At 46.0% G+C, this 25846-nt stretch overlaps 1 protein-coding gene across 1 annotated transcript in view; it reads right to left on the reverse strand.

The window, feature by feature from the left end:
• The window catches only part of ca10a (carbonic anhydrase Xa), a 155177-nt gene extending 130758 nt beyond the window's left edge, over positions 1 to 24419 (reverse strand). The window contains exons 1-2 of the mRNA XM_080021764.1: positions 24165 to 24419; positions 10091 to 10165 (exon numbers count right to left, since the gene is read on the reverse strand). Of these exons, the coding sequence (XP_079877890.1) occupies positions 10091 to 10165; positions 24165 to 24225 (136 nt within the window). The 5' untranslated portion in view covers positions 24226 to 24419. The remainder of the gene's footprint in view (positions 1 to 10090; positions 10166 to 24164) is intronic.
• Positions 24420 to 25846: the final 1427 nt, after the last annotated feature.

Here is a 25846-nt window from a genome sequence, read left to right on the forward strand (position 1 = left end):
CCGTAAATTAAAATATTTGACTGTTCTTTAATGTAACACATCAATCAAGCGTTATTCTACAAATGTGGCATCACAGATGGTGAGCGTGGCTCAGCGCCAGCTACTGGTTGGTATAAGCACAATGCGTGCAGGTAGGTTAGTACTCACAAATAAAAAAAATAAATTAATTTAAAAAAGGGTGTCAATCCCAACTAGGCCTGAACAATTAATAAAATTCCAACCAACATCACAATTTAACACAACGCTATTTTCAAATTGCAAAGCCTGCGTTTTTTTATGTTACACAATCTCACCAATGGGGCCTGTTCAGGGCTGGCTCTTCCTCAAGTCCTCGACAGACTTTTTGGGATCAAGACGCTGCCCCAAAACGCTGCAGTGGGGGGAGGGTAGCTCAAACCAGGGAGTTAAAATCACTCTTTTAGTAAATGAGTCGTGTCCAGGAGAGTGATGTCCCCCAGTTAAAGGGGGGGGGGGTTCAGACAGTTCATAAAACCTAGTTTAATTAAAGATTAAAAAATGAAAATGAGAGAGAGAGAGGGAGAGAGATGAAAAGTACAGTATGAGGATGTGAAAATATATTTCAGAATTAATTATATGGCAATATTAAATCAATTTGATGCTTTGAAGGCACAAAAATTGCATTGCCGGTGAATATTAGGAAAATACGAGATTTGCCCGATTTAACGTGACTTTCGCGTACAAGTCACGCCCACTTCTGGTCTTCTATCCGAATATGGATAATTTTGTTGGTTGAACAGATAGAGATAATGACATTTCTGTACACCTTCAGTGGAGATGCAGGGTCGTCCGATGCGGTGGAGCTGAGTGAGCCAGAGGGGTCTCCAAGGGAGAGCACACTGGCTCCTGAGAACAGCCCCACGGCAGATTTCCCACTCCAGCAGTCGCCGGACGACACCCTGCACTCGGCCTTTTACCAGGTGCTGAAAATCGATTGTCGACCGGTGTGCACTGGTGAACCCCCCACGCACCTATACTTCTGCCTAATCCAGGATAAACTGTGCAGAGTGAGTCGTGACACTGTTCATATTCTGAATGGAGATTTTGATTATCAGCCATAATGTCGTAACCATCCAAGGTAGACGGACCACGAGCTATGAGATTGTGAACGATGCAATATGCTCCCATGTCTCCTATATGTAGGAGCCCCAAGTCTGTATGAACTCAACCTGGTTTGAAAAAAAACATGTTTTATCCCCGATGTCATGGAGAAGTACGACACTACCCACAATCCTAAAGGGTAACGGTGACATCTCGGATTGGTGGAGCTCGTTGTTACCATGGAAATGTTCACCACGCCCGCGAATGTCACTGTGGGTGCAGGTGGAACGCTGACGTCGCACTTGGCTTGGGAGTTACTGTGACTGCTGAACTCTGCCATGGTTTACCACAGAGCAATCATGACTTCAGTACTATAAACAATATAAGCACTGTAATAATGACGGTTAAATTCAAGAAGAGTCACGATAAAAACTATCGCTAAGGTCGGAAGTCGTTGGAAAGGTATCATTCCCAATGGTTTATGGAATGAGTAGTTCCTTCACTCTAAAAATAATTTACACAGTCTGGTACCATTGCCTTTTCTTTTTTTTTTTTTCAAATTTATCATCAATTTACCATCTCCAGTTGGTTGGGGGTGATAGTTTGTTATGTGTTCAGCCTCCATTGATCCGTCTGTGTTTGATGGATCCAGCGTCTGCCGGTCCACTCTGCATAATGTCTCCTCTGGCTTTTCCTCAGGCTCCTACACGTAGCGCGCACACCAATATTTTGCCTCCATAAGCAAAGTGCGGGACGGTATGGAGAGAGGGAAGACACGGCACTTCATCTCCATATCCTACAGCCACACAACAGCAGGACAAGCAGAGCTGCTAGTATAGGAGACGCTACACCAGTACGACTCTGCTGCTTAAGTCAGATTTAAGGGCTTTCAACATCGCATACATACACAAATATACAAACATATTACCACTAATATTGTGTAGCTCCCCCTCATGCCGCCAAAACAGCTCTGACCCATCGAGGCATGGACTCCACAAGACCTCTGAAGGTGTCCTGTGGTATATGGCACCAACACGTTAGCAGCAGATCCTTTAAGACCTGTAATATCGTTTTCACACCAAAATTAGCGGGTTGACCCAGGTTTAAAAAAAACCTGGGTAATTAACGACCCAACACTAAAGTAGAAGGAGCAACCCGGGGACGGCTACTCCATGCACGAGTGCGCGCACTGGTCCTTCCATGGCAGGGAGTAGGGACCGGCTTGGGGCCATGCTGGAGTGACTTGGACAGCCTCCGGAATATCAACGCACGACGCACCGTGCCGGTAAAGGGGCAAAAATTTGCATGTCGACCGAGGTGTCCTGTCTACATCCGAGCCGATCGGAGATGGAGCTGATTAAAACCTGTTTTTTATGCAGGGTAATATGATCCGGGACTGAAACCCGGGTTTTTCCTTTTCCACTAGTGACAATTGCCGTATGTAAGCCAGTGTAACCGGGTTTTTGGTGCAGTGGGAAAAGGGTATAAGTTGCAAGGTGGACTTGTTGCTCCAGCACATCCAACAGATGCTCGATCTCATTGAGATCTGGGGAATTTGGGCATCATACTGCCTCTTCTGGTTGCTTCTTCCCATAATGCAGCCTGGTGCCATCTCTTCCCCAGGTAAACGGCGCACACGCACCCGGCCATCCACATGATGTAAAGCAAGACGTGATTCATCAGACCAGGCTACCTTCTTCCATTGCTCCAACATCCAGTTCTGACGCTCACATGCCCATTGTAGGCGCTTTGACAGGGGCATGGGCTTTGGCATGGGCACTCTGACCGGTCTGCTGCTACGCAGCCCCATACACAGCAAGCTGTGATGCACTGTGTGTTCTGACACCTTTCTATCATAGCAGAATTAACTTTTTCACTAATTTGTGCTTCAGTAGATCTTCTGTGGTATCGAAACCACACAGGCTAAACTTCACTTCCCACGTGCATCAATGAGACTTGGGCGGCCATGACCCGTGTCACCGGTTGTCCTTCCTTGGACCTCTTGTGGTAGGTACTAACCACTGCATACCGGGAACACCCCACAAGAGCTGCTGTTTTGGAGATGCTCTGACCCAGTCGTCTAGCGTCACAATTTGGCAATTCCTTACGTCCATTTGTCCATTTTTCTTGCTTCCAACACATCAACTTCAAGAACTGACTGTTCACTTGCTGCCTTATATATTCCCACCCCTTGAGAGGTGCCACTGGAAAGAAACTATCAAGTCCATAAAATAAAATCATGAGCGATCTCGACATATTCCTCTCACATTGCGAGGGGGAACTTGAGGAAGCAAAGCTGAAATCTGATGAAATATTTGCGTCAGACTCAAAATAAAAATTCTCTGACCCTCGTGAAAAAACACACACACACACACACACACACACACACACACACACACACACACACACACACACACACACACACACACACACACACACACACACACACACACACACACACACACAGCATTGTCACGATTGATTTCATGACAATTAAAACTTTTTTAATCACCACATTGACTCCAGAATAAATATTTAATATTCATTTTTATCGTCTACACACATACTTTTTATTTTGTCTGAGGCTTTTCATTGTTTATTTATTACTTTTTATTGTAGTGCACTGCAAATTCGATTGCGGTGAATATAGATTACTCAGTGTCGTTCGTGTGCTGATTAAAAACTGATAATTTAAAAATGTGACGTGAGCAGAGTGCCGCACCCACAATCCTTTGCGAGAATATAATCTTAAATATTAATGTTCCCAGTTTGTTTACTACGATGTTTGGCAGGGTGAGGTGTGATGAAATCTCTCTCCTGCTGGGCAGCTGCAGAAAAAGAGGCCTCGTGAGAAAACAAGCTGAAGCCTTTGCACAAAAGTGAATTGAGAATGAACTACTCTGATGGTCCGTAAAGGAAAAAAGAATACGTCTCTACAGCCGAGGAAAGCTTTCATTTGAGAAAATGAAGAAATTGTGTAATCTCATGAAAAAAGAACCACTTAATTGATCTTATTAGTATTATTAACCATCACAGAGTGATCAGACATAGGGTTTTGAAAGGTTTCTGCTCTTAGTGTTCACTCTGGGGTCCATGTAAGGAAACCGGCCAGCTATGCTGTTAAAGCATTTATTTTATGGCTTAAGAGTGTTTCCCAAGCAAAGTAATAACAAAAATGGAGAAGGAAGAAAAAAAAAAAAAAAAGAGGAAGAACCCACTTCAGAATCTTCATCCAAGTGCCCTTGACCTCGTCCATTTCCCCCGCCGGAGCCCTGGGTTGCCCGTCCATCCTTGCCTCTCATCCCCATCATCCAGCCTACTTTCATCCCTTTCCTCTACTCCTCCTCCCCTGTTCTTCTCTCTCCTCCCCGGTTCTCCTCCATCTCCATTCTCTGCTTGTGCATCCCTCTCTGCCATCAGTCAGCGGAGGGTAAATAAAGGGGAGGCTATGAGGGCACCCTGTCTGAACCCCATCCATCATGCTGCCACTTAATACCCACAGCTGTCACTGTGTGTGTTTGCATGATTCTGTGTGTGGATATATTTAAAGCTGCTATGTGTAGTATGTTCAAACTAGAAATGCACCATTCTTAATTGGCTGAAGGATATATAAAAATATTTATATATTTAACCATCACCATTCCGTCGGCCTGGTACGTATGCATTCCTCTCCCCGCGATCTGCTCAAAACATTATTTAACGGAAGGGACTAAAAGATTTTTTAATGGATATCCTGCATAAACCTGCTAAATCCTCCCAAATAAAAGCATTAGGCGGCTCACCGGAGCGACTGTTGTAAAACAGAAAAGGTAGTGTTTATCCCTCGAATTATTATTCACTTTGTGTACGTGCACAGACGTGCGTGTCAGCATTGCTCGGTACATGCACAAGTTGTGTGAGTGAGTGTGTGTGGTTTCTCATTGTAGAACTCGAATGGGTCCCTTGGGCGGCCATTCTTCTCTATGATTGACAATTAGAGGATCCAGTCCCACAGGTATTCTCTCAAGATTCATTTATTTTACTGCATTTTAATTAGAGCCACTATCCGCGCGCTCGATCTGCCGACGTCAACCACACAACTGACGTCGCTCACCTCGCAAACACAGAGCGTCGGCGAGCTGAGTTTTGCGTGAGAGATAACGGTTGAGGGGACGAAAACACGTGCACGATAGTATCTACCAAAAGGGTCATCTCAAAATGTTGGATTCTTGGCGTCCATGGTTTGCACCGCCCTGTGGTATTTGCCAGTTATCACCAGTGTGCTGTTGAATAAGCTCTTGAAATAAACCCCATTCCCTTTGATACGTGCAACTCACATCGGCAGACTAAATGCTATAAAATACCGCTTATGGGTTACCTTTATTTTCCACTGCTGGTGGGAATTAATATTTCACATCATGCTGCAGTGATCAATCAAATATGCTCCAGAGTCCATGTGAGAAGGGCGCTCAACTACAAAGAGCCTCCAGAAAGGTGACACTGCACCAAAGTGGGAAAACACAGAAGCGGGGTGTAACATTTCAGCACGATGATATAAAGTATATGAAGTATATCCCCCACAGGTTTAGCAAACCCTGTTCAGTCCGACGGTCAGGGGCTGAGAAATCGGGCTGCACAATGTTTTTTTTATTGTTACTGCTATATGAATTTTCCCCGATAAACACATCGCAAAGGGCTGTGAAAACAGCAGGGCGGTTTTCTTTCAAATTAAACGGGGACTTGAGCCAGACGGTGCAGGTGAAGGTGAAAATGTCCCAGAAGAAGATTTGGCGCCAAAAAGGGACAGTAGTACATCTGTGGTTTGTTGGCACGTTGCATATGGAAGAAGTGGCTTCTCCAGGGGACTCGGGGAACACAGCCGACCTATACCAACACTCCAGCTACAGCCAGGAGGAGTCGGAGGAAGGAGAAATGTTCTGCACAAAAAAGAAAGAAACCAGCGCGGATCGACCCCTTCCTTTACAGTGGCATCCCCGTCGTTGCCTCTTTCCGCTCAGACCTCCCTCTATAGGAAGGTTTTACTTTTCCCCGACTACGATCGCTAAAATATTCAATATCACAACCGCACAATGCGTATTTTACCCCGTATCCTGCAGCCCTACCGAGGAAGCAGCATCTGCTTTGCTCTTCCGAGGCGGCCTTGACGAACCGTCACCGTCTTGTGAGGGACGCCATCAAAACACCATTGTATTGAGTGTCTGCTCCCACAACAGCCAGGCCTACGTTCAAGCGGATGTCATTTCATCCACTTATGAAGGCGGCGCAGCGGGGTTGGGAGGGGGTTCGTTTTGAGTCGCATTTGAAACAAGGACAAGGGAGTATTATTGGATTTGCATTTTTTTTTTTTTTCCCCCCCTCCTCCTTTCACCCCCAGACAAACCCTGCCGGTCGCAAATCATCCTTAGCCCTTCTTGGTAGTATCTTGTGTTCCTTTAATTGGTTTTCGATCAGCCGACTGCCACTTGGAAAGAAGCTCTTTACCTGCCAGACATACACACAGAACGTGCCAATTAGTGTCCCCCATTGATTCTGGGGGGAGCTTAACTGGTGTATTAAGGAAAAGAAAAGAAAAAAAAAAAAAAAAAAAAAGCTTTTCAAGGGGATTTTTCACAACGCTGCTTTTTGGAAGCAGCGACCGAGGGCTAAAAACATTGTAATTGGTACAAGGCTCTTTTCTCCTTGTTTCAGTAAGCTGTAAACTTAGTAAAAAAATAATAATTTGTTAATCACCTCACAGTCCGCTGGAGGAGCTACAAGTGCTTGAAATACAAAGAAAGTGCCAGGAAAGATGTGTCGGGAAGGGGGGTGTGTGTGTGTGTGTGTGTGTATGTGTGTGTGTGGGGTTGTGGGGCAGGATAAAAATCACGTCCCGGTTTTAAGAGACTGGAAACAAAATGTTTTGACGGCAGCGCGAGCCTTGACAGAGTGCGGCGCCGCGCTGTCAGAAGATCTGGGGGCCGCGCGATTACATTTGATGTTTGCACTTGTTTAAGAGCGCCATCCTTCACGCTTTGTTAACAGCCCAACAATAATCCCGAAACTGTGCGCGAGCTCGTTATGAGCGAGGCGCCGCGCACTCGGGCGCTGTGAAATCGAGCGGTACAGAGGGGGAACAAAACACGGACTGATCTTCTGGTCAACTTTCCCCGCTCCCGCTGAACGACATGAGAACTGCGGAACCTCAGGAGGCTGCCGCCGCCGCCTTGCGGAGGTGGCATATTCTTCAGGCGACTTTAAGTCCTCCCAGTCATGAGCCAGACGGAAGACACTTCACCATAACATTTGCCTTTGTAATCAAACATTATGTCATAATGCCGCATTGGGAGTAACCTGTGAAAATGTTGTAAATGTCACATTTATTATTATCACAGCCACATTTTGCAATACATCTTCAACGCAACTTTCTATAAGGAATATGTAATAACACCCAAATTGCATTCTTAATGTATGTTCACTTTTGTAGCTACTACAATACTTAATTACCACCTTATTATGGAATGTGTTATTAACTGGGAGTTATTACATGATAAAAATGATTTCGGAAGTTACTACAAAATATATCAACCCCACCCCAAGGATGGATGGATGGATGGATCTCTCTCTCTCTCTCTCTCTCTCTCTCTCTCTCTCTCTCTCTCTCTCTCTCTCTCTCTCTCTCTCTCTCTCTCTCTCTCTCTCTCTCTCTCTCTCTCTCTCTCTCTCTCTCTCTCTCTCTCTCTCTCTCTCTCTCTCTCTCTCTCTCTCTCTCTCTCAAAGGGAGGTGTCCTTATAGTGAACAGCTGTCTCATACAGATCCCTGCGTACCTAGTTGAGACAATTTTCCAGTGGTTTGTCTCTAATTTTGTTGTTTTTTGGTTCCCTCATAAACAAGTTTCTGTGACATGACGTACTGAAAATAAAGGAACCTCTCTCCCACCATCCCCAGCCCCCTCTGACCGTGCAGGCCTGTAACTAGCCCCGGGTGGGACCCACCATGGGGAGGGCCCAGCACCAACCAACACACAGAGAAACAAAGACGGCAACGGGCGACGACAAAGAGGATCATCGGAATAAAGGAGGAAAGAAATAGAGAAGCAGGCCCAGCAGAGGCCAAAAGTCGATGGCCGGGCGATTGAACCGGAGAGTTAAGCAGTTTTGTTTTTTTTCCCCTCGTCGTCACGGTGCAATCTCTGCTCAAAAGAGAGCAAACGAACAGGAGAAAGAATACGAAAGGCAGCGATGACACAGGCTTTGTTGCCTGTCCGACGCTGTGCTAATTCTGCTTTTTGAACTGTGTTTAAAATGTCTTCCTTTCCAACCCCCATACTCATGACCAACAAACATACAATATGAATGCACCTCAAACTATTTAAGAATTAAAATAGAGATTAAAAAAAAAAAGGCAAAAAGGCATAAGATGAGTGGCAGGCAAACAAGAATCAGTATACGCCCTGTTTCCTCTGTGTGAGCGGAAGGTGGGGGATGGAAATTGCTACTAAACTTTAACCCATATCTGACCTTTATAAAATGCAGAAGCTAATTGGGGGGGACCTCGGAAAGGTTAAGTATTAATTCCAAAGGTCAGCGCTGACCGAGAACAGGAGCACAGTTTCATAACACAGACAGTCAATCTTTCTACTGACAGCAATTTCAAGGGCACACCACCCACCACAAGAACCAGGGAGAGCCCAACGCCGTGGTAATACTCACACCACCATCGCACACATAGCAGTGATGATACTTACCCTCAGCTACGTGAAAGGCCGGTGTGTAAACCGCTAAGATTGCAGTGAAAAACCGTCACACTCCGATCGGCCCTAAAAAGTATATTAGTCGGAGGAATAGGTCCGCTGCATCTCCAAAAGCATATTAACTGTTTGAATTGAATGTGAATTGGGAATGGGCTTTCTTGTTCCTTTAATGTGCTAGAGGATAAAACCTCACCCACTGCTCCATCAGACTAACCGGAGCCGGTGCGGTGGCACCGAGCCATCGGAGGACGATGAGCCGTGTTTTACTGCTGCAGCTGTCGTGGTAGTGTGGTTAGCGAAGGGAAGGGCACCGTGTGGACTTGTGAGCGAGAATTAGATTCGGTGAAATAAAGCGAGGACCGGCTGGTTGAAACACCAGACGGGCCAAAGGTAAAAGGGTCGGCAGCAATGCGGCCTACACCGCTTTCATCATGTGTGCACAGAAAGAAAGTCTCTCTCTCTCTCTCTCTCTGATACACACAAGCACCTGCAGGCTTCACAAGAACCACTCCACCTCTGCAGAAAAAAGGGGAAAGAAATAAAATACAATCTGGGGAAATAATTGGCCTGACACGCACATACAAGAGGAGATGAAAGGGCTCGGAGAGAACAGCGAGCTGCTGTCAGTCAATCAAGCGAGAAAACAACGTTGACACCGCGAGAAGGGCAAAGAGCTCTTGTCTGAACGGAAAAAAAAAAAAAAAAAAAAAAAAAAAAAAAGAAATGTTGCCGGTGGCAAGGTAGCCTGACAAAAAAACGTAAATATGCAATGAGCCTCCAACTCCAGGATCAAACGCGGTGCACTTAAAAGTGTATACACAGCCGCAGCGACGCACACCAGGCGGCGTTTCCCCGAGAAATCTCTGGGTTTCGAGGCAGGCGGTGGGGCGGTGATGGAGGAATGTTATGCACAGGAAGTTTTCGCCTGGTTCGCTCAATTACAGTAACTGCCATTTTTTTGGCGGCTATTCATCTCGGCGCAGCTTGTAAAGAAGTCACTAGTTTTACCATGAATAATAATAATAATAATAATAATAATGAAAACAGGAGCAGTCGATGAGTCCCCTTCACCACTTGGAAGACAGATAATGAATTCCCTTTGGCGTCTGGTCAACACCAAAATACCAGATAGTTTCACGGTGGTACCATGTCCAATTTCACCAGATTCTCATTAAACCTTGTCATTTGATGCTTCTGGAAAAAAGTGCTGCACGTTTGCTATTTCCACCTTCACAATAGTGGACGAAAGTCCGCGAAGAAAGGCGCGTTTCTTTCAAAGACCGCGACGCTAGTGTCCTTACCTGGAACAAAGCTGCCCTGCACCACCTCCTTGTAGGCCCACCATCCATCATGGATTTTGGGTGGATGTGGCTGCGCTGTGAGGAACACAGAAAGAGAAGCAGTTAGATCCCCAGTTCAGACAAGCGTTGAGCCCCCACCCTCCGCCCGTGCAACCCTGACCAGGAAAAGTGGGAAATGGGTGAAACTCAACGTGTCGGCACTGACCAGTTGCCAGTTCAGTTCAGCTGACTTTCGTTGACAGTAATTCCCTGAGCGTGAGACAACGCAGTTCATACCTGGTAACCAATTAACTACACTGTCATAAAGACACAACGTGTATTGTATAAATGACATCAGCATTTGAGGTGCTGGAGGGTGTATTTCTATCATTTTACATGAGCGAGGCTAGTTGATTCCCTCTGCAGCCTTGAGTTGCACTCGGTGCGGACCTCCTGGTCTGAATCAGGGCAAGAAACAAAAAGTGAAAACACGTATCTGCTTGAGGATATCAAGGCGCCGGGTTTGTGTAGTGAATTTCACATAATTTCCTATTTAATTACCTTGTCATTCAACGGACCAATTTGCGTGGATGCACAGTCATTTGTATAAAATTAATAATTCAAACAAAGCATCCAGTAAATAGGCTCCAGGCAACCTTTATGTTTTCTACTGAAAGAAAAAAAAAAATCAACAAAATCCAGTATTTTCCTAGGGCCTTCAGCATAATAGAACCAGCTGTATACTGTATGCGCGCGCACACACACACACACACACACACACCCCCCCCGAGGCATTAGTATGGAAATGCATTCTGTCATGTTGAGTGAACTACGGGGGAAAGTCCCAGATTAGAGCAGGGTGCTACAGGATAATTGAGGTGACTGAGTAAAGGTCCCACTACCAAAAAAAAAAAAAAAAAGAGGGTTGCGACCAAGACTAACCCACCAAGCCCCTGGGATATTGCTTTTCTTATACCTCAACTTCTTTTTGTTCATTCGGCAGCTGCGTGGAGCGAGGCTTAATGGAGGGGGGCTAGAGGTGGCCGTGCCTTGCCTGTCTTTAATGGAAGTCGGGACTGGCCCAACACCTCGCCATTAAAAACCCAACGCCCTGCCCCCTGCCGGCCCCGGAGAGCGGTTCAATTTCAGAGCCGCACAACCGGGAGGGCCACGGGGGTCCGAAACAAATGCTATTTTCTTCTCGGGTAATCTCCACTCCAAACGCTGGGGGGATGCTGCGGTGTATTTCTGTGTGTGTGTGCGACTGCGTGCGCTGGGGCGGTTGGCTGAAAATCACTCGCCCGACCCAAAGATAATAAATAAATAAGCAAATAACAGGATCTTCTTTGCAATCCTGTTTGTTGACTTGTCTCACAAAATGATAGATTGCTTTTCCCTTTCCAATGTAAAGTGAACTTGAAAGTAAACACCGCCCCACGACAAGCGGAGCGCATCTAAGTCACCGCCGTGGCCGGCGGAGTATTGCCGGGAAAATCAAGGGTTTTTGGAATTTGTGTAAGAGGGGAAAATATTTAGGCATATTCTTTGCATGTGACGAAGGCGCGGGCCTCTGAAGAGACACCGCCAGAGTAACCCAGACATCATAGCAGCTCTGTCGTTTATTGAGGACAACGGTTATGGTTAAAGTATGTCTCACTTCCTCATTCACGGCTCTTTCATAATGGCTTATAAGACCGAGCGGCAGGAGTGGAAAAAGTAATAAGAGGTTAGGTCGCAAACAATAGCGAGACTTGTATATACTGTATGCGTGCGTGTGCGTGCACGTGTGTGTGTGTGTGCACGCGCGCGCTTTGGAATGCGAGAGCAGGACTCGAGGGATCGCAGCGACTTTAAGTAATAATATGGAGGAGATTTGGAAAGCCTGTGGACATGATCCTCTTACAAGCTGCTGACAACAATACAGATCTTCCTTCTCTCTCTCTCTCTCACTCTCTCTTAAAATGTGTCTCATTCTCAGTGCTGCAATGTGCCAATTCAGTACCTCTTTATTGTATCGTGACGGTGGTAATCACACACAAGTCAAAATTCCACATCTCAACTGTGGGTCCTCAGGGCCCGGAGTGCCGCTGGTTCCTTTTCGAGCCGTGTGATAGCGATTAGGTTAAATAAGGTATAAGTGACGTACGATTTTATTTTTCGTCACGATAAAAAACACTCAACATCATTTCATCTTGGTGAATTTCCATTATCGGAATAATCGTGAATATCCTCCCATGAGCGTAAACATCTTCACGAGTGACTTGAAAAAGCTGTGTAGCTCATTAACGTACACTCCTATTAATTTCCTGATTTATTGTCACAATGCCAGTTGGACTTTATTTTATTTAAAAAGACACTCATTTCCTTTTTTTATTATTTATCCTTTATTTATGCAGGGAGACCTTATAATTTATGATTACCTTATTTAAGATTGATTGTTTTAGTTTATTTGCATTCATGCATGCGATCTGAAAACAGGACAGGTTATTCATTTACAACACATAACTAATTGAACCTTGTGGATGCTTGGGTATCAGGTTGATTATTTTCATTAATGGATTTTGTGTCTCGTTGTGATTACCTGCTTTTTTAGTGCTTGTGGCCATATATTTGGGTCTCTGATGTGGGACACACACACACACACACACACACACACACACACTTTGTGAGCGTTGTAATTCAGAAGACATGTCCTGAAACGACCCGTTTCGACGTGTCTCAGTATAACGCAGCATTGAGACTCATCAGAATTAGAGCCGCCCCCCTTGTGAGTAACTCAACAAACAAATCTTTTAAAAGAAAGAGGATTTAATACTAACTGTCTGTGAAGAAAACGCAGACAATGGAAATGAAACAATGAAATACATGAAACAGCGGTTTTCCCGCAGCTGTTTTCGGCAACGAAAGTCGGAACTAACTTTTAAATGAGGCCTTGTAGATCTAATATGAGTTAAGAGTCAGCTACTGGGTTGGTTATCTCTCGCCTCGAATTTGATCAGTAACTGTACTGATAAGTTGAAATCAGCGAAAGCTACGGAATAAATAGAACGAAACCCAGAATCAATGCTCAAATCCCATTGGTTCACAGAACTCGGGGCCTCAGGAGGGTGGCTCCTCCCATTAAAAAACAGCCCGTTTCGTAGCCGGATGGTATAGAGGCATGTTAGAATGTGGTATTTCCAGCAATAAAAAATTTAAAAACATGTTTTGGGGACCTCAGAGACCTACATTAACTTGTGTAAAAGGGAGCATGATAGGTCCTGTTTAACAAAATGTGTAAGGTAAAGTGATTCCAGTATGTTTCAGTGCCATTTTAAGAGTTTTAAGCATATTTTGATGATTATCAGGATAATATCGTGAATCACACTTATTTTGGCCAGGATAATCATGTCGTCCCATGCCTAGTAGCGCGATTGATTCAAATCCGGGATATCCTCGTTTAAAAATAAACTGTGTGTACAGTACACCACAAATGGCGTACACCCCAATTTTAGGCAGGATTTATACCAAAAGAAAAAGAAAGAAAAACCTCGAGGGGAAATGTGCGAAGGGCCTCTAGCATGCATTTGCACATTAAGGAGAAAAATAACAAACTGCGACTCTGGAAATTGCCTCTGTTGATATAGTTGGATCATTGTATATACAAATGTCTTATGGCGTTGAGACTGTGGTGGAACGGAGATGGAACCACTGTCTCAGGGCGTGCCGCCCCCAGAATCAAGATCCCAATTCTCACCACTGTTTTTGTAAATAAAATAATGTTACGTGATCTCTTTAATTATACCCTTTTGCATCTTGCCTTTTCCAACAGCCTCTCAATATATCAAAGTGGTTTCTAAACAGTAGGAAAACCAGAAGCTACAGTTTTCAGCCTCGCGTTGACCTTTTTTTCCCCCCAATTCAAGTCAAGTTTCAAATGTTTTACTATTACTGCTGTCAAACCCCGGTTTCACAGGTGACTGATGAGCGTGTGTTGTATAGAGCTGTCACGTTTGATCAAAACCTGAAACACTTTGCAAAAATTATTTGATCCTGTCATTATGGTTTCATCAGGTGAGCTTTAAACCAACGTTATAAATGCTGCCAAAAAAAACACATTGTGAATGATGTGAGTTTCCATCTGCTGAGTGGACGAAAATGGACTGTCCACCAAGTTATTGATATTCCAATGTTCGATGTCAATGCATGGCTTTTCTTCATAAGGTAGATGTGAATTATTTGTGCATTGAGTATTACTATGAGCTTATACCATGATAGGGGCAAATACAATCAAATAAAAATACAAATATAATCTCATGGTCAAGTCAGCACTAGAGGCTTAATAAATTATCCGATAAAGTAAAACTGTTAAGCCGTGATATTTCCCCAGGCTAAAATCCTTCTAATTGTTCTATGATTCATTCCGTTTTGTTTTGTCACAACTTCTTCCAACGGCGATGAAAAATATGCATCTGCATCCTAACCCCTCGGAGCTGCCTTTCTTGAAAGTGTCCTGAATGAAAATATATTCTTCGTCAAAGCACCGGCACGGAGAGCGTCCGCTGTAACCGTCGGCGGATAGAGAGAAGGGGCTGGTGACGACTCCTACGGAGGAGGTATAATTACATCCCGTGGTCCGGAGAGGAAGAACATCACAAGTGCCGTCCCATTTCTCACGGTGTTTAGTGGTGGCCAAAAAAACACACTGACATCAGCGGAAAGAAAATGCCTCCAAACCATGAAAGGAGACGCACACAATAGGTATGTGCGTGGGGGGGCCACACCAGCCGAGGGTGTGTGTGTGTGTGTGTGTGTGTGTGTGGGGAATGCCTCTCCAGTCTGGAAAACTCGAACTTTGAACAGTAAAAGCAGAAATCAAACTGCTTAATTTGAATCATTTCAACTTGGTGATTATCAGGATGGTAGTGAGTAGATTCTAGCTATAATATCAATTAAAATACAAAATATTAGAATTTGATTGTATTTAAAATGTCTGACTCGGTGCCAATCTGAAAGAGAAGTTTATCCAACTCTCTTCAATTCATTGGAAGTCTCAAGGGTAATTATTTTGCCAATGGAACAAAGAATGTGAATGTAATCCAGCAACTTTTTGTTCACAAGCAAATCCATTTATTATTTTCCATTTGTGTTTTTCACAAACTGTGTATGTCGCAATTGGACTGGTAGGATGAGTTTGCTTTTTTTACTTTTTGTATACTCTGCAAAAGCTGACTCACGCTGCTTCAACCTGGATGTACAAAAAGAAATGCTAATGGATTCTTTAAATCTTACAGGTAGTATTTTTCTGGACATCTTGTCTGTTGGCGAGTCCAATTATTTTTCATCCCATATATTGTTTTGGGCTCCCAAAAGCCAATCGTGAAACTAGTAGTGTGTGTGTGTGTGTGTGTGTGTGTGTGTGTGTGTATGTATGTATGTATGTATGTATGTATGTATGTTAGAGGGGCTGGCTTGCACATGTGCAATGGCTTAAACCTTGTGGTTCGCTTAAACCTCAAGGGATTAAGCCACACACCTTCCTCTCGGATGCTAATTTGATCCCTTCCGTTCCTGGCAGACAGAAAACCAATTAAAATCGGTGAGAATTTTGTGATGTCCCGTATACTTACAAGCCCTTAAGACGAGGAATCACTTTATCAGCCAAGGACATTTACATAAACCCAGAGTTTGTCCTCTGCGTCCAATCTGTCCTAATAATTAGGATGGGTTTAGCCCATCGTCGGGGACCAACTCCAGATCTGGAGCCAAATGCCTTGGCCAAGGGCAATGGCAGGAGTTTGTGCGGAAGCCTGTCTTTTCTTGCGGAAGGAAACTGGAACACCAGGTAGAAACCACAACAAACACGGGAGCGAAGGAGCCAACGCCAGCGGTGAATCTAGATTTGAACTAAGGGGACTTCTTTCTGTACTTGGGAGGCATGGACCATAACTGATTTACAGCAGCATCGGTGCCGCCTGCCATCGGTCTTTAGCGAGTGCACACCCACGCGGGCACACACACATGCACGCTAACCTATTGTCAGTGATTTAACCACTGGTTTCAATCTATTTTCAATAATACCTCACAGGCAGTCTGTACAGAGAGCACGGAATTATGGACATTTTGAGGTGGTTTTGGTTTTTGATTGTGAAATTTATTCACATAATATGTGAATGTAATCTACACCTCAGCTCGGCAATCAAAAAAAAACGGAACCGCCTGAAATTATTATTATTGTGAATTATATGTGGTGAACTCTGCTGGAAATTTGAAGGTAGGTGAGTTACACACTGAAATACAACTTATTGTAAAACAAGAGTGAACTTTGGCTTGGATTCCTCCCACAGAAAACTCATTTAACAAACAGGGGGTAAAATGTGATGAAAAGTGACATGTTTTGTATTACAGTTACAAGATTTGGGAGGTGGAGCTCATTTAGAATGAATCAGACACTATGGGGAACATGCTGAAGCGCGTGCCTTTAATTGTACGTGTTCCGGTAACGCATTTAGTTCCTTTCCGCCATCATGATGTCGGCAGTGTTTAGCTGCTCCACACGCGATCGACCGTTTCCGGCTCTGAAAGTCAGTTGGGATTTTTCAGCGAGAAGAAAGGAGGAAACTCTGTCACACCAATAGGAATATGCGGAGACGGCGGCAACAGCCTGCTCGCCGTAGCTTCTCAAACGATCACGGCGACCATGAGTTTTTTCGGACGCCGAGATCGACAGTATACGTGGCGGCATCTTTAATGGCCGAGTGAAGAGACCAAAGCTTCCGTCCTTCACATGCAATGCAAGCCGAAGAACAACAACCCAAACGGACATATTTTGCCAATTCTAAATGTGTTTTATGTTGCTCCGACAACACTCCAAACCCGTTTGGGAGATTCCTCCATCCACTCTCAAACGTGCCAAGACAGTGGGTTTGGATCAAGGAGCCTCCCCGCTGAAAAGGCAGGATGGGTGATCTTGTTGGCCGCAGCTTCTTACTGGACCCGAATCCCATTTAGTAAAGTGCAGGCCTGTTTCACCCAGACGCTTTGGAGTGTGCCGGCGGTCGGCCAACCAATGCCACCCACCACTCGGTACATTTCTGTAAATAAACCGTTCGTTTTCTTATGATATCCGAGCCTCTCCCATTAATATTCATCATTCGTGGGGCAAAGGCGACCCTGGATCCGACCATGCAGAAAGGGAGGGAAAGATAGAAATAGAAGTAAGAGGGTTGACGGACTAAAGGTAGAAGAAAAAGGAGGGCGAGGTGCTCAGAAAAAAAAGACAGATAAACTCAGAGCAAGAACAAAATATATCCAGAGAGATGCTCAACGCTGAGAGTGGCAATGTGCGTCCATAAAGCAAACTTGACCTTGCCAACAGCTGGCCTTACTGACTTATGAGACAATTATCTCTTACCCAGCTCCAGTTGATGCCTCCTTTTAATGGCTCCAGCTGTGTGTGTGTGTGTGTGTGTGTGTGTGTGTGTGTGTGTGTTCACGCCCGCCTTACAAGTGGGTTTCTTGTTGTGCCAGCATATATACGCCTCAGCGTCAAGTGTGTGTGAATAGATCTGATATGCAGCGGGTAATACGCCCTGCATGGGAGCCGTCCAATCTGACTTAATCTCTGTCGGGTGGCTGCAGGAACACCAGCCACTGAGCGGCGGCCACATGAGAGCCCAGAGTGGGGTGAAAGCAGGACCTAGGACAGCGCTGCGGCTCTACCACGATACGCATACAGTATGCATTATTATTCCACACGCAGGTGAAGCTTCCGTGTCAATTGTGCTTGGAAGTCAAAATGGAAAATTAAAAACGAGGCTAATTAACTAAGCTTAAGATAAAAGACGAGAGGAACTGTAATATCGTCACATTATCGGACATCAGATAAGAGAAGGCCAAACTGTTTAGCCAGAACAAGACACTGAAGGCCAATAGGGCGGTGTTCTTCCCAGCATCTCATTAGGAGTGATTTAGAAGTTTATTCAGGCGAGCCAGCGATTTGTGGTTGGGGGGGAATTATTGATAATACCCTATCTGACCTCAAGGCCAGCCAGAACACACTTTGCCCCCCACCCACCTCACCCCCACCCTCATCTGTCTGTTAACAAAGTTTGCCTGTGTTTTTCCTTTTTTTCCCCTCCCCGCTATAGTCTGAGTACCGGATGAGAACAAAGTGCATTACATAGTTTCTTTTCAGAGAGGCAGGCAGGGAAAAGGACAATGCTGAGCAGAGCAAGGGAAGCATCAATTAATAATTGAAGGGGCTTAAAGTGGGTGAGTACCTTTGTCCTCTAGGGCCTCTGATCCTATTGAGCCGAGAGCCATAAAAAACTGTACCTCTCTGTGCGACTAGACACTGTGCTGACTACATTGTATAGCAGCACAACCCTCCCTCTCTCGAAACACGTACACGGACAGCCCAGAATAGATGAGATGAATTAAGCCCGAGTCTGGCACGCACCAGGTAATTACTGTGGAAAGCACACAAATTCACTCAAAAATTAAACGGCCCAAACCACTGCTGTGTTTGTTCTGCACTGACATCCATGCCACCGCATACATCTGCAACACAGACTTGATTATGCCTCGTTTTTGAGATTAACTGTGATCCTAAGGAGCGTTTAGTCAACTCTGTGTTTGCAGAGAAGTGTTACGTAACTGCGCTGCAATGGCACAGAAAGATTTTAATTTGTTGGATCTTTGGGTGACCGCCAAACTGCACCTAGTAGCAGGGGCGCCGCCAGGGATTTTGGGCACCATGAAAGATATCACATTGGGGCCCCACCCTATGTGCTATATTTTTAAGGCCCCTGTCAGTCACAGGCCCTTAGAATCTCGGGGTTTAGTTCTATGTCGACAAACGTGATTGGTCAGAGGCGACGCTTTCAGATCGGCTTTAGATCATCCAAACTGATTGGCTTCACGTTGCAACTTGCCGAGCGAAGGAAATTAACAGATCTGCAGACTTTATCGAAATGATCCACCCGGAACTTATTCAAATTGTGCTCGGAGGGAATTATTTTCACTGGACCCGAGAGATTTAAATATGTCGGACTTCAACAGATTTTCCCAGTCAAAAACCGGCAATTAACCGAAGCGCTACTCCCCTTCCTAGTAGAGCCAATGCCTCCCAACAGCCCAATCGCTGTGGGGGAGTATATGCAGCCTCCCATACTTCAAATATATCTGTATTTATATTGTCCAATGATATTGGGAAGACATGTTGGATTAGAGGGCTCACTATACTGTATAACGGACAACACCAGAGATCACGAAATCGCAATGCAAGGTGTGGTAATAGATTATACAAGAGGGAGCATCATAGCAAAACACAAATTACACTCCAACAGAAAGAGTGGGGATGTCTGAGGCTAAATAAACGTTGGCTCACTCCGTGCCCTGTATAGAACCACACACACACACACACACACACACACACACACACACACACACACACACACACACACACACACACACACACACACACACACACACACACACACACACACACACACACACACACACACACACACAGGATTATCAGATTAGTGGCTGGAGATTTGGTTTCCCTGACAGGGCCTTGGTGTGATGCTGAGTAAACTGGGACAAACGGCTGTGGCTATCTTACACAGCAGCCATGCCATGCTTTTTGAGTCGGTCGCTTTATAATGACATGTGCAATATGACAACCTGGTGTCATCATTGTTGCGATATTCCGCTGTCCATCTTTCCTTGTCTGCCTATCATTCACTAGCTGGTTTTTGCCCCCCCCCACAGATACACATAATCACTGCAAATTACGACATGAAGGTTATCTCACACTAGCTGACTGATACACTTGAAATTATCAGAAGTGATAAGTCAGAAGACAGAGCGATCAGCACAGTAACATATTTCTCTCTTTCTTTCTAAGCTGCTCAACACACATGACATGATCAGATGGATCTGTAGTCAAGGGAAGGCTGGGAACCATGTGAAGACGGCATATTGCAGGCACCATGTGGCTTTACAAATTTAACACGTTCTGAGAATCAACTGCGCAGAAGTGTATTGGCTGCGTCCTATCGTCGCGGTATCGTCAGTTGTACTTACTTGACGATGGTGTGATTACCAGCCTGGAAAGCAGGGAGCCTGCGCTACCCTAGCCAGAGTGGCCCCACAGCCAGTGCTACCAAGCTCCCCAAAAACCTGAACCGCAGATTGCTCGTGCTCCAGAAATTCAGTCAAGTCAACGGTTATTTCTTAGTGATGTAGTTCCTTGACCACACAGTCTAGTTCCATGTCATCAAGCAGTCCAACTCACAGACTACCCTGCAGTCTTGTTTGTGTCCCTTGTGTCCCAGATGCTCAAAGCAGCCAAGAGTTCAGGTTTGCTTGTATGTAGCTCAAGGGCCCGGTTTGTGTGTAGTGTCTCAGCAGCCCCTTTCTGTCAATCATTGACCACTGTTGAAATGTCCAATCAACTGTATCCTTTTATGGGTGCAAATTACCTGCTTTCCTGTTACACACAGCCCGGACAACCTATGTCTGCCCTGCCTGGTCCCGGCACTCTAGGTCCGCCTGGTCCCGGCACTCTAGCCCTGCCCAGCCCAGCCCCAGCAGTCTGGCCGTGCCCAGTCCCAGCCCCAGCACTCTGCCCGTGCCCAGTCCCAGCACTCTAGGCCCGCCCAGTCCCAGCACTCTAGGCCCGCCCAGTCCCAGCACTCTAGGCCCGCCCAGTCCCAGCACTCTGCCCGTGCCCAGTCCCAGCACTCTAGGCCCGCCCAGTCCCAGCACTCTAGGCCCGCCCAGTCCCAGCACTCTAGGTCCACCCAGTCCCAGCACTCTAGGTCCACCCAGTCCCAGCACTCTAGCCCAGCCCAGCCCAGCCCCAGCACTCTGCCCGTGCCCAGTCCCAGCACTCTAGGCCCGCCCAGTCCCAGCACTCTAGGCCCGCCCAGTCCCAGCACTCTAGGCCCGCCCAGTCCCAGCACTCTAGGCCCGCCCAGTCCCAGCACTCTAGGCCCGCCCAGTCCCAGCACTAACACTGTCCATCTTTGTTCTGTTTTGTTTATCTTGAAAGCCATTGACTTGGCTTCAAACCTTCATTGTCAGGAAGAAACGTGAAAATCATCATTCAAAAAAAAAAAAAAGGTTATTGTTTGTATTGCCTTTCTGTTGGCACATTTTCATGTCAGGAAAGCGGTATAATAAATAAGCACTCTGCATAATCATTATTGAGGACAACAAAAATAAATGCAGTAAGCTTCCCTCCGGGGGACAGAATGAAAATTAAGCCAGCTTTTCAAACATTTAAATAGCTTTTACTTGTGTTTAAAAAAAGAACAAAATTTGCTTTGATTTGATGTACATCACACAAATAGGTGTTCTCGCTCTCCTCAAGGGGGAGGGAAAAAAAAAAAGTCATGCCGTTGTAAGTGTCCTTCTGATCGAGGCTCACCCCGCAGATGGTGCGAGGTCGGTGAGTATTTTATGTTACCATTTGGGTGGGGTTTTTGCGTCGGGTTTGAACATAGGGCCGCTCTGTTGCAAATGCCAAGGCTGTGTTTTGATCCCAGCCCGCCACTGACTGCAAGAGGAAAGTGGGACGTGATGGAGGATGATTTTACCGCACGGAAATACTGCACAACATGTCCGTCCTGTGGGGACGTGTAATGCATTGTTTGGATGGGGAAAAATGATTCAAAAATCATCTCACAATTCTAACCGACAACTTGGATTCGACGCTTTGACAGGCAGAACAGAATAATATCTGTTCCAGTTTATCGCTTTGGGGCTGTCAGAGGATTTTTTTTTTTTTTTCCCCCGCTGAGAAGACGTTCGGAGGAAGGCCTTCAGTGGGTCGACAGCAAAAGGCAACTCAACGGCGGTGAACAGATGGAGAGGGCCAGACAAAACTGTTTACCTGGCACATAATGTAAAACTTCTTTGCTCAAACGCCTTTTTGCGGCACTCCAGGGTAGAGTGGGCTTAGTGCTAAAGGAAACTAGACACTGTAATCAAGGATAAGTGAAAATGGCTCGTCTGAAGCTGCGCTCCACTACAAGAGCTTGCTTTCAACATGCTTCTGTCACACTAAAAGAAATGACTCATTGGATCAACTCAAAAACATTACTATAATTTTTTAAGGTTCTGTTAATACCACAACAGTACAGTGCCCGTTCGAAAAATGTCTGTCTGTGAAAGTCGCAACGGAAACCACCGGGGAAATTCACTCGAGGCGCACTTTTGGATAAACTCGCCATTCAAAGTTTATTAATATGACACGTGTCGTGCGCCCGCACCACACATGCCTGCGGGAATGGGACGATGCCTCTGGCACGAAGCCCCGCCAGCTCGCTGGAAGCCCCGCCCACCGCTGACTAGCTGTTTGCGGTTTATTGAAAATTAATCAATATCCCATGTCGTGTCTTCATATTGCACCAAATTTGACACCGCACGTCCTTGGGTCCCCAGCAATACACCCACCAAGCGTGAAGTTGATCGGATGAACAGTTATTGAAATAGTCGAAGGACATACAGACAGAGATTCCTTCCTTTCTTGGTAGAGAAATTAAGGTGCAAATTTTAAGTTGGAAAAAAAACAACTACATTTTTAGATTGAAACAATGGCTCCAATTCAATGTATTTGGATTTTGTGCTGAATAGTGGCACTGATTGAGTCCTTTTTGCAAAAAAAAAGGACTTAATCAGAAAAAAAAAGGTTCTTTAATTTGGTTCTTTAATTTGCATAATCTTTAATACATAATTTATATTTTTCAAGATGGGAACATATACAAATATATGTTTTATAAATGGTCTTTTTTTTTTTCAATTGATCAAGTAAAAATATTTGTATTTTATGTTATTCCTTTTTGCTATTATGACTATTACTAATTTACATATTTTTCTGGTAAGTGAGGCTCCACAACACCTCATCATTTCACCTCATCATTTCACCTCAGTACTACCCAGGTGACATGGACAACTTGAAACTGTGCTTCAAAGAGCAAACGCAATCAGAGGAGATACAATTGTCAAATCTCAAGCATATGAGCAAGAAAAACACTTCGGTCCTATGAGGGGGAAGAAAAAAACAGAAAAAACGCTGTTTATGGAACCGGTCACCAATCTCCTTCCAGTCCAGCAGGCTGGTGAGGGCCGGACGAGCAATTGAGTCGCGGATCCACCCAGTGACGGGGAAATGCGCGCAACCGTGACAATATCTCCACGGTGCACACGCACGTCACTCCGGTTTCCAACGCGCACTCCGCGCGTGTCCCACAGGGGCAGCTCTCCACGGCCTCACGTGGATTCACTCCAATGGGAGCACCGCGTAAAACCCGCGGACACAACTCAGGCGCCCACCGGGGTCCACCGTAGCACAATTAATAACCGCATCTCCTGATGGGCTGATCGATAAGCGCTGATCGCGTATGAGCGGCGTCTCAGCAGTCAAGGGGGAAGGCGGGGAGACGTGTGACGTCGCAGCGCCGCATCCGCGCGTCACCGCCGTGAGCTCGCCGGGCGCCCAGCTGACGCGGGCGCAACTCCGTTCGGGACGGATGTGGACGGGGTCTGGTGCGTCGTCGACCGCGCACGGAAAACGAGTTCGGTCGTCGGCGTTACCGACACGCGCTGGGCTCCGGGCCGCGCCGGTGGCACGCCCGCGTCGTACGCGCGCTCCGTTCCCTCGGAATCGCCGTTATTCGCGCACGTGTTTTTCCGGACAGTTACTGCATCCCAAATGCACGGCGGGTTAATTGTGCAAAACGATCCCATTCACAAGACGTTGCACATGCACACTGATCCGAATGGATTGCGATCATTATTGTTTAGTATTTGAAATTGACCTTTAAGGAGGCACAGTCACTTGTTACTAATTTAATTTTCAGGACAATAGGAGCATAATAGGTTGAGCATTTTGCAGATCATCGCTCGTTTGCACAGATTCCTGGAAAACATACACGCGAGCTTATCCCTTTTATTTCCACGCGACCAGTCCAATTCAAAGCACAAATGACACTGGCATCCTAACGAAATTAATCTTGAAAGAAAAACAAAAAAAAACTTTAATTCCCGCCCAGTTGATGTATTCGACCCTTTTTATACCGAAGCTGTAAGGACACCCACTCACCTGATATACAGACAATGAAATTTGCCTGGAGAATGATAAATATTTCCCAAAGTATATCCATCCTCTGTCTTCATCCCAGGTACATGACGCTCAGGTAGGAGAATGGAGCTCAATCACTTGCAGATGCTGAGCACAGCCAGGCGGGATCCACACCTTCCACCAGGTAATCTCCACATCAGGCACATAGCAGACAGGGATAAAAAAAAAAAAACCCCGGGAATGGAATGAAAAGTCGCACTTTGACCCCCCTCTTCGCGAAACGTACAAATCCAGGGGAGTGGACTCCGGGAAAGTTGCAGCTTGGAGAAAAGGCGTCGGATCGCTCCGCTATATCCTTAATCCAATGAACGAGCCCTTGCCGTAAAGTCGGAAGATCCACGCCGCTACGGTCCCGTCGCACCAGGCGCGCAGCCCGACATCCCTCTGGTCCGCTTCTGGGGGGTGGGGTGAGAGGCAGACAATCGTTAGTAAAAATAATAATAATAATAATAAATAAAAAGACAAAAAAAGAAATTCGGGTGGAATGCTCTGATCTGTGGATTAACGACGAGGAAAAAAAAAAAAACAAGCGCCTGCAACTTCTAACGGGGACGAACTCGGCGTCAGCGTCAGAAGGACAGTGCGGTGCGAGGGGGCGCGCTTCCGTCGATTCACCGCCGGGTTCGGGAAGGCGGCGTCTCTAAAACGCGGACGAACGCGAACAAACGCCGCGACACGCCACGACCCGAAAAACGCCCATAACGCCGAGGACTGCCACTAGAGGGGACAACACGAACGAGGCGGGGGAGACACGAAAGTTGAAACGCACTTACAGAGCCCGACGGGACAGTGGAGAACTCCCACACGGGCGGCTTCAAATGAACCAATACAACGAAAACACAACTAAATGCATAGACTACACGGCAACGGTTAAGAGGGGGGGGGGGGGGGGGGGTCCGTAATCATATACACTAAAATATGTATAAACAAAATAAAAAAAGATTAAAACAAAACAACAACCAGGCGCTGCTCAGAGTGTTCGCTGGGAGTTGCTGCTGCAGTCGGGCGCGAGGCACCCACGAGCTCAGTGCGAGTCTCCACGCGCACACACTGTTGGACTGAGCGGGGGGGGGGGGGGGGGGGCATGCGCAGTCGGGCGCGTATGCGGGCACACAGGTGGATGACCACGTGACTCCTAATTTCACGGGGGGGGGGGGGGGCTGAGATAGACAGACAGACAGACAGACAGATAGACGGGCAGACAGACAGATAGACGGAGAGACAGATAGATAGACAGATGGACGGACAGATAGATAGACAGACGGACGGACGGACAGACAGAAAGATAGACAGACGGACGGACAGACAGAAAGATAGACAGACGGACAGATAGACGGACAGACAGATAGATAGACGGACGGACGGACAGATAGATAGACGGACAGACAGACAGATAGACGGACAGACAGAAAGATAGACAGATGGACGGACAGATAGATAGACAGACGGACGGACGGACAGACAGACAGATAGACGGAGAGACAGATAGATAGACAGATGGACGGACAGATAGATAGACAGACGGACGGACGGACAGACAGAAAGATAGACAGACGGACGGACAGACAGAAAGATAGACAGACGGACAGACAGATAGATAGACGGACGGACGGACAGATAGATAGACGGACAGACAGACAGAT

Source organism: Zeus faber, assembly GCF_960531495.2.
Source record: "Zeus faber genome assembly, chromosome: 20".
In the NCBI taxonomy this organism is placed as follows: Eukaryota; Metazoa; Chordata; class Actinopteri; order Zeiformes; family Zeidae; genus Zeus; species Zeus faber.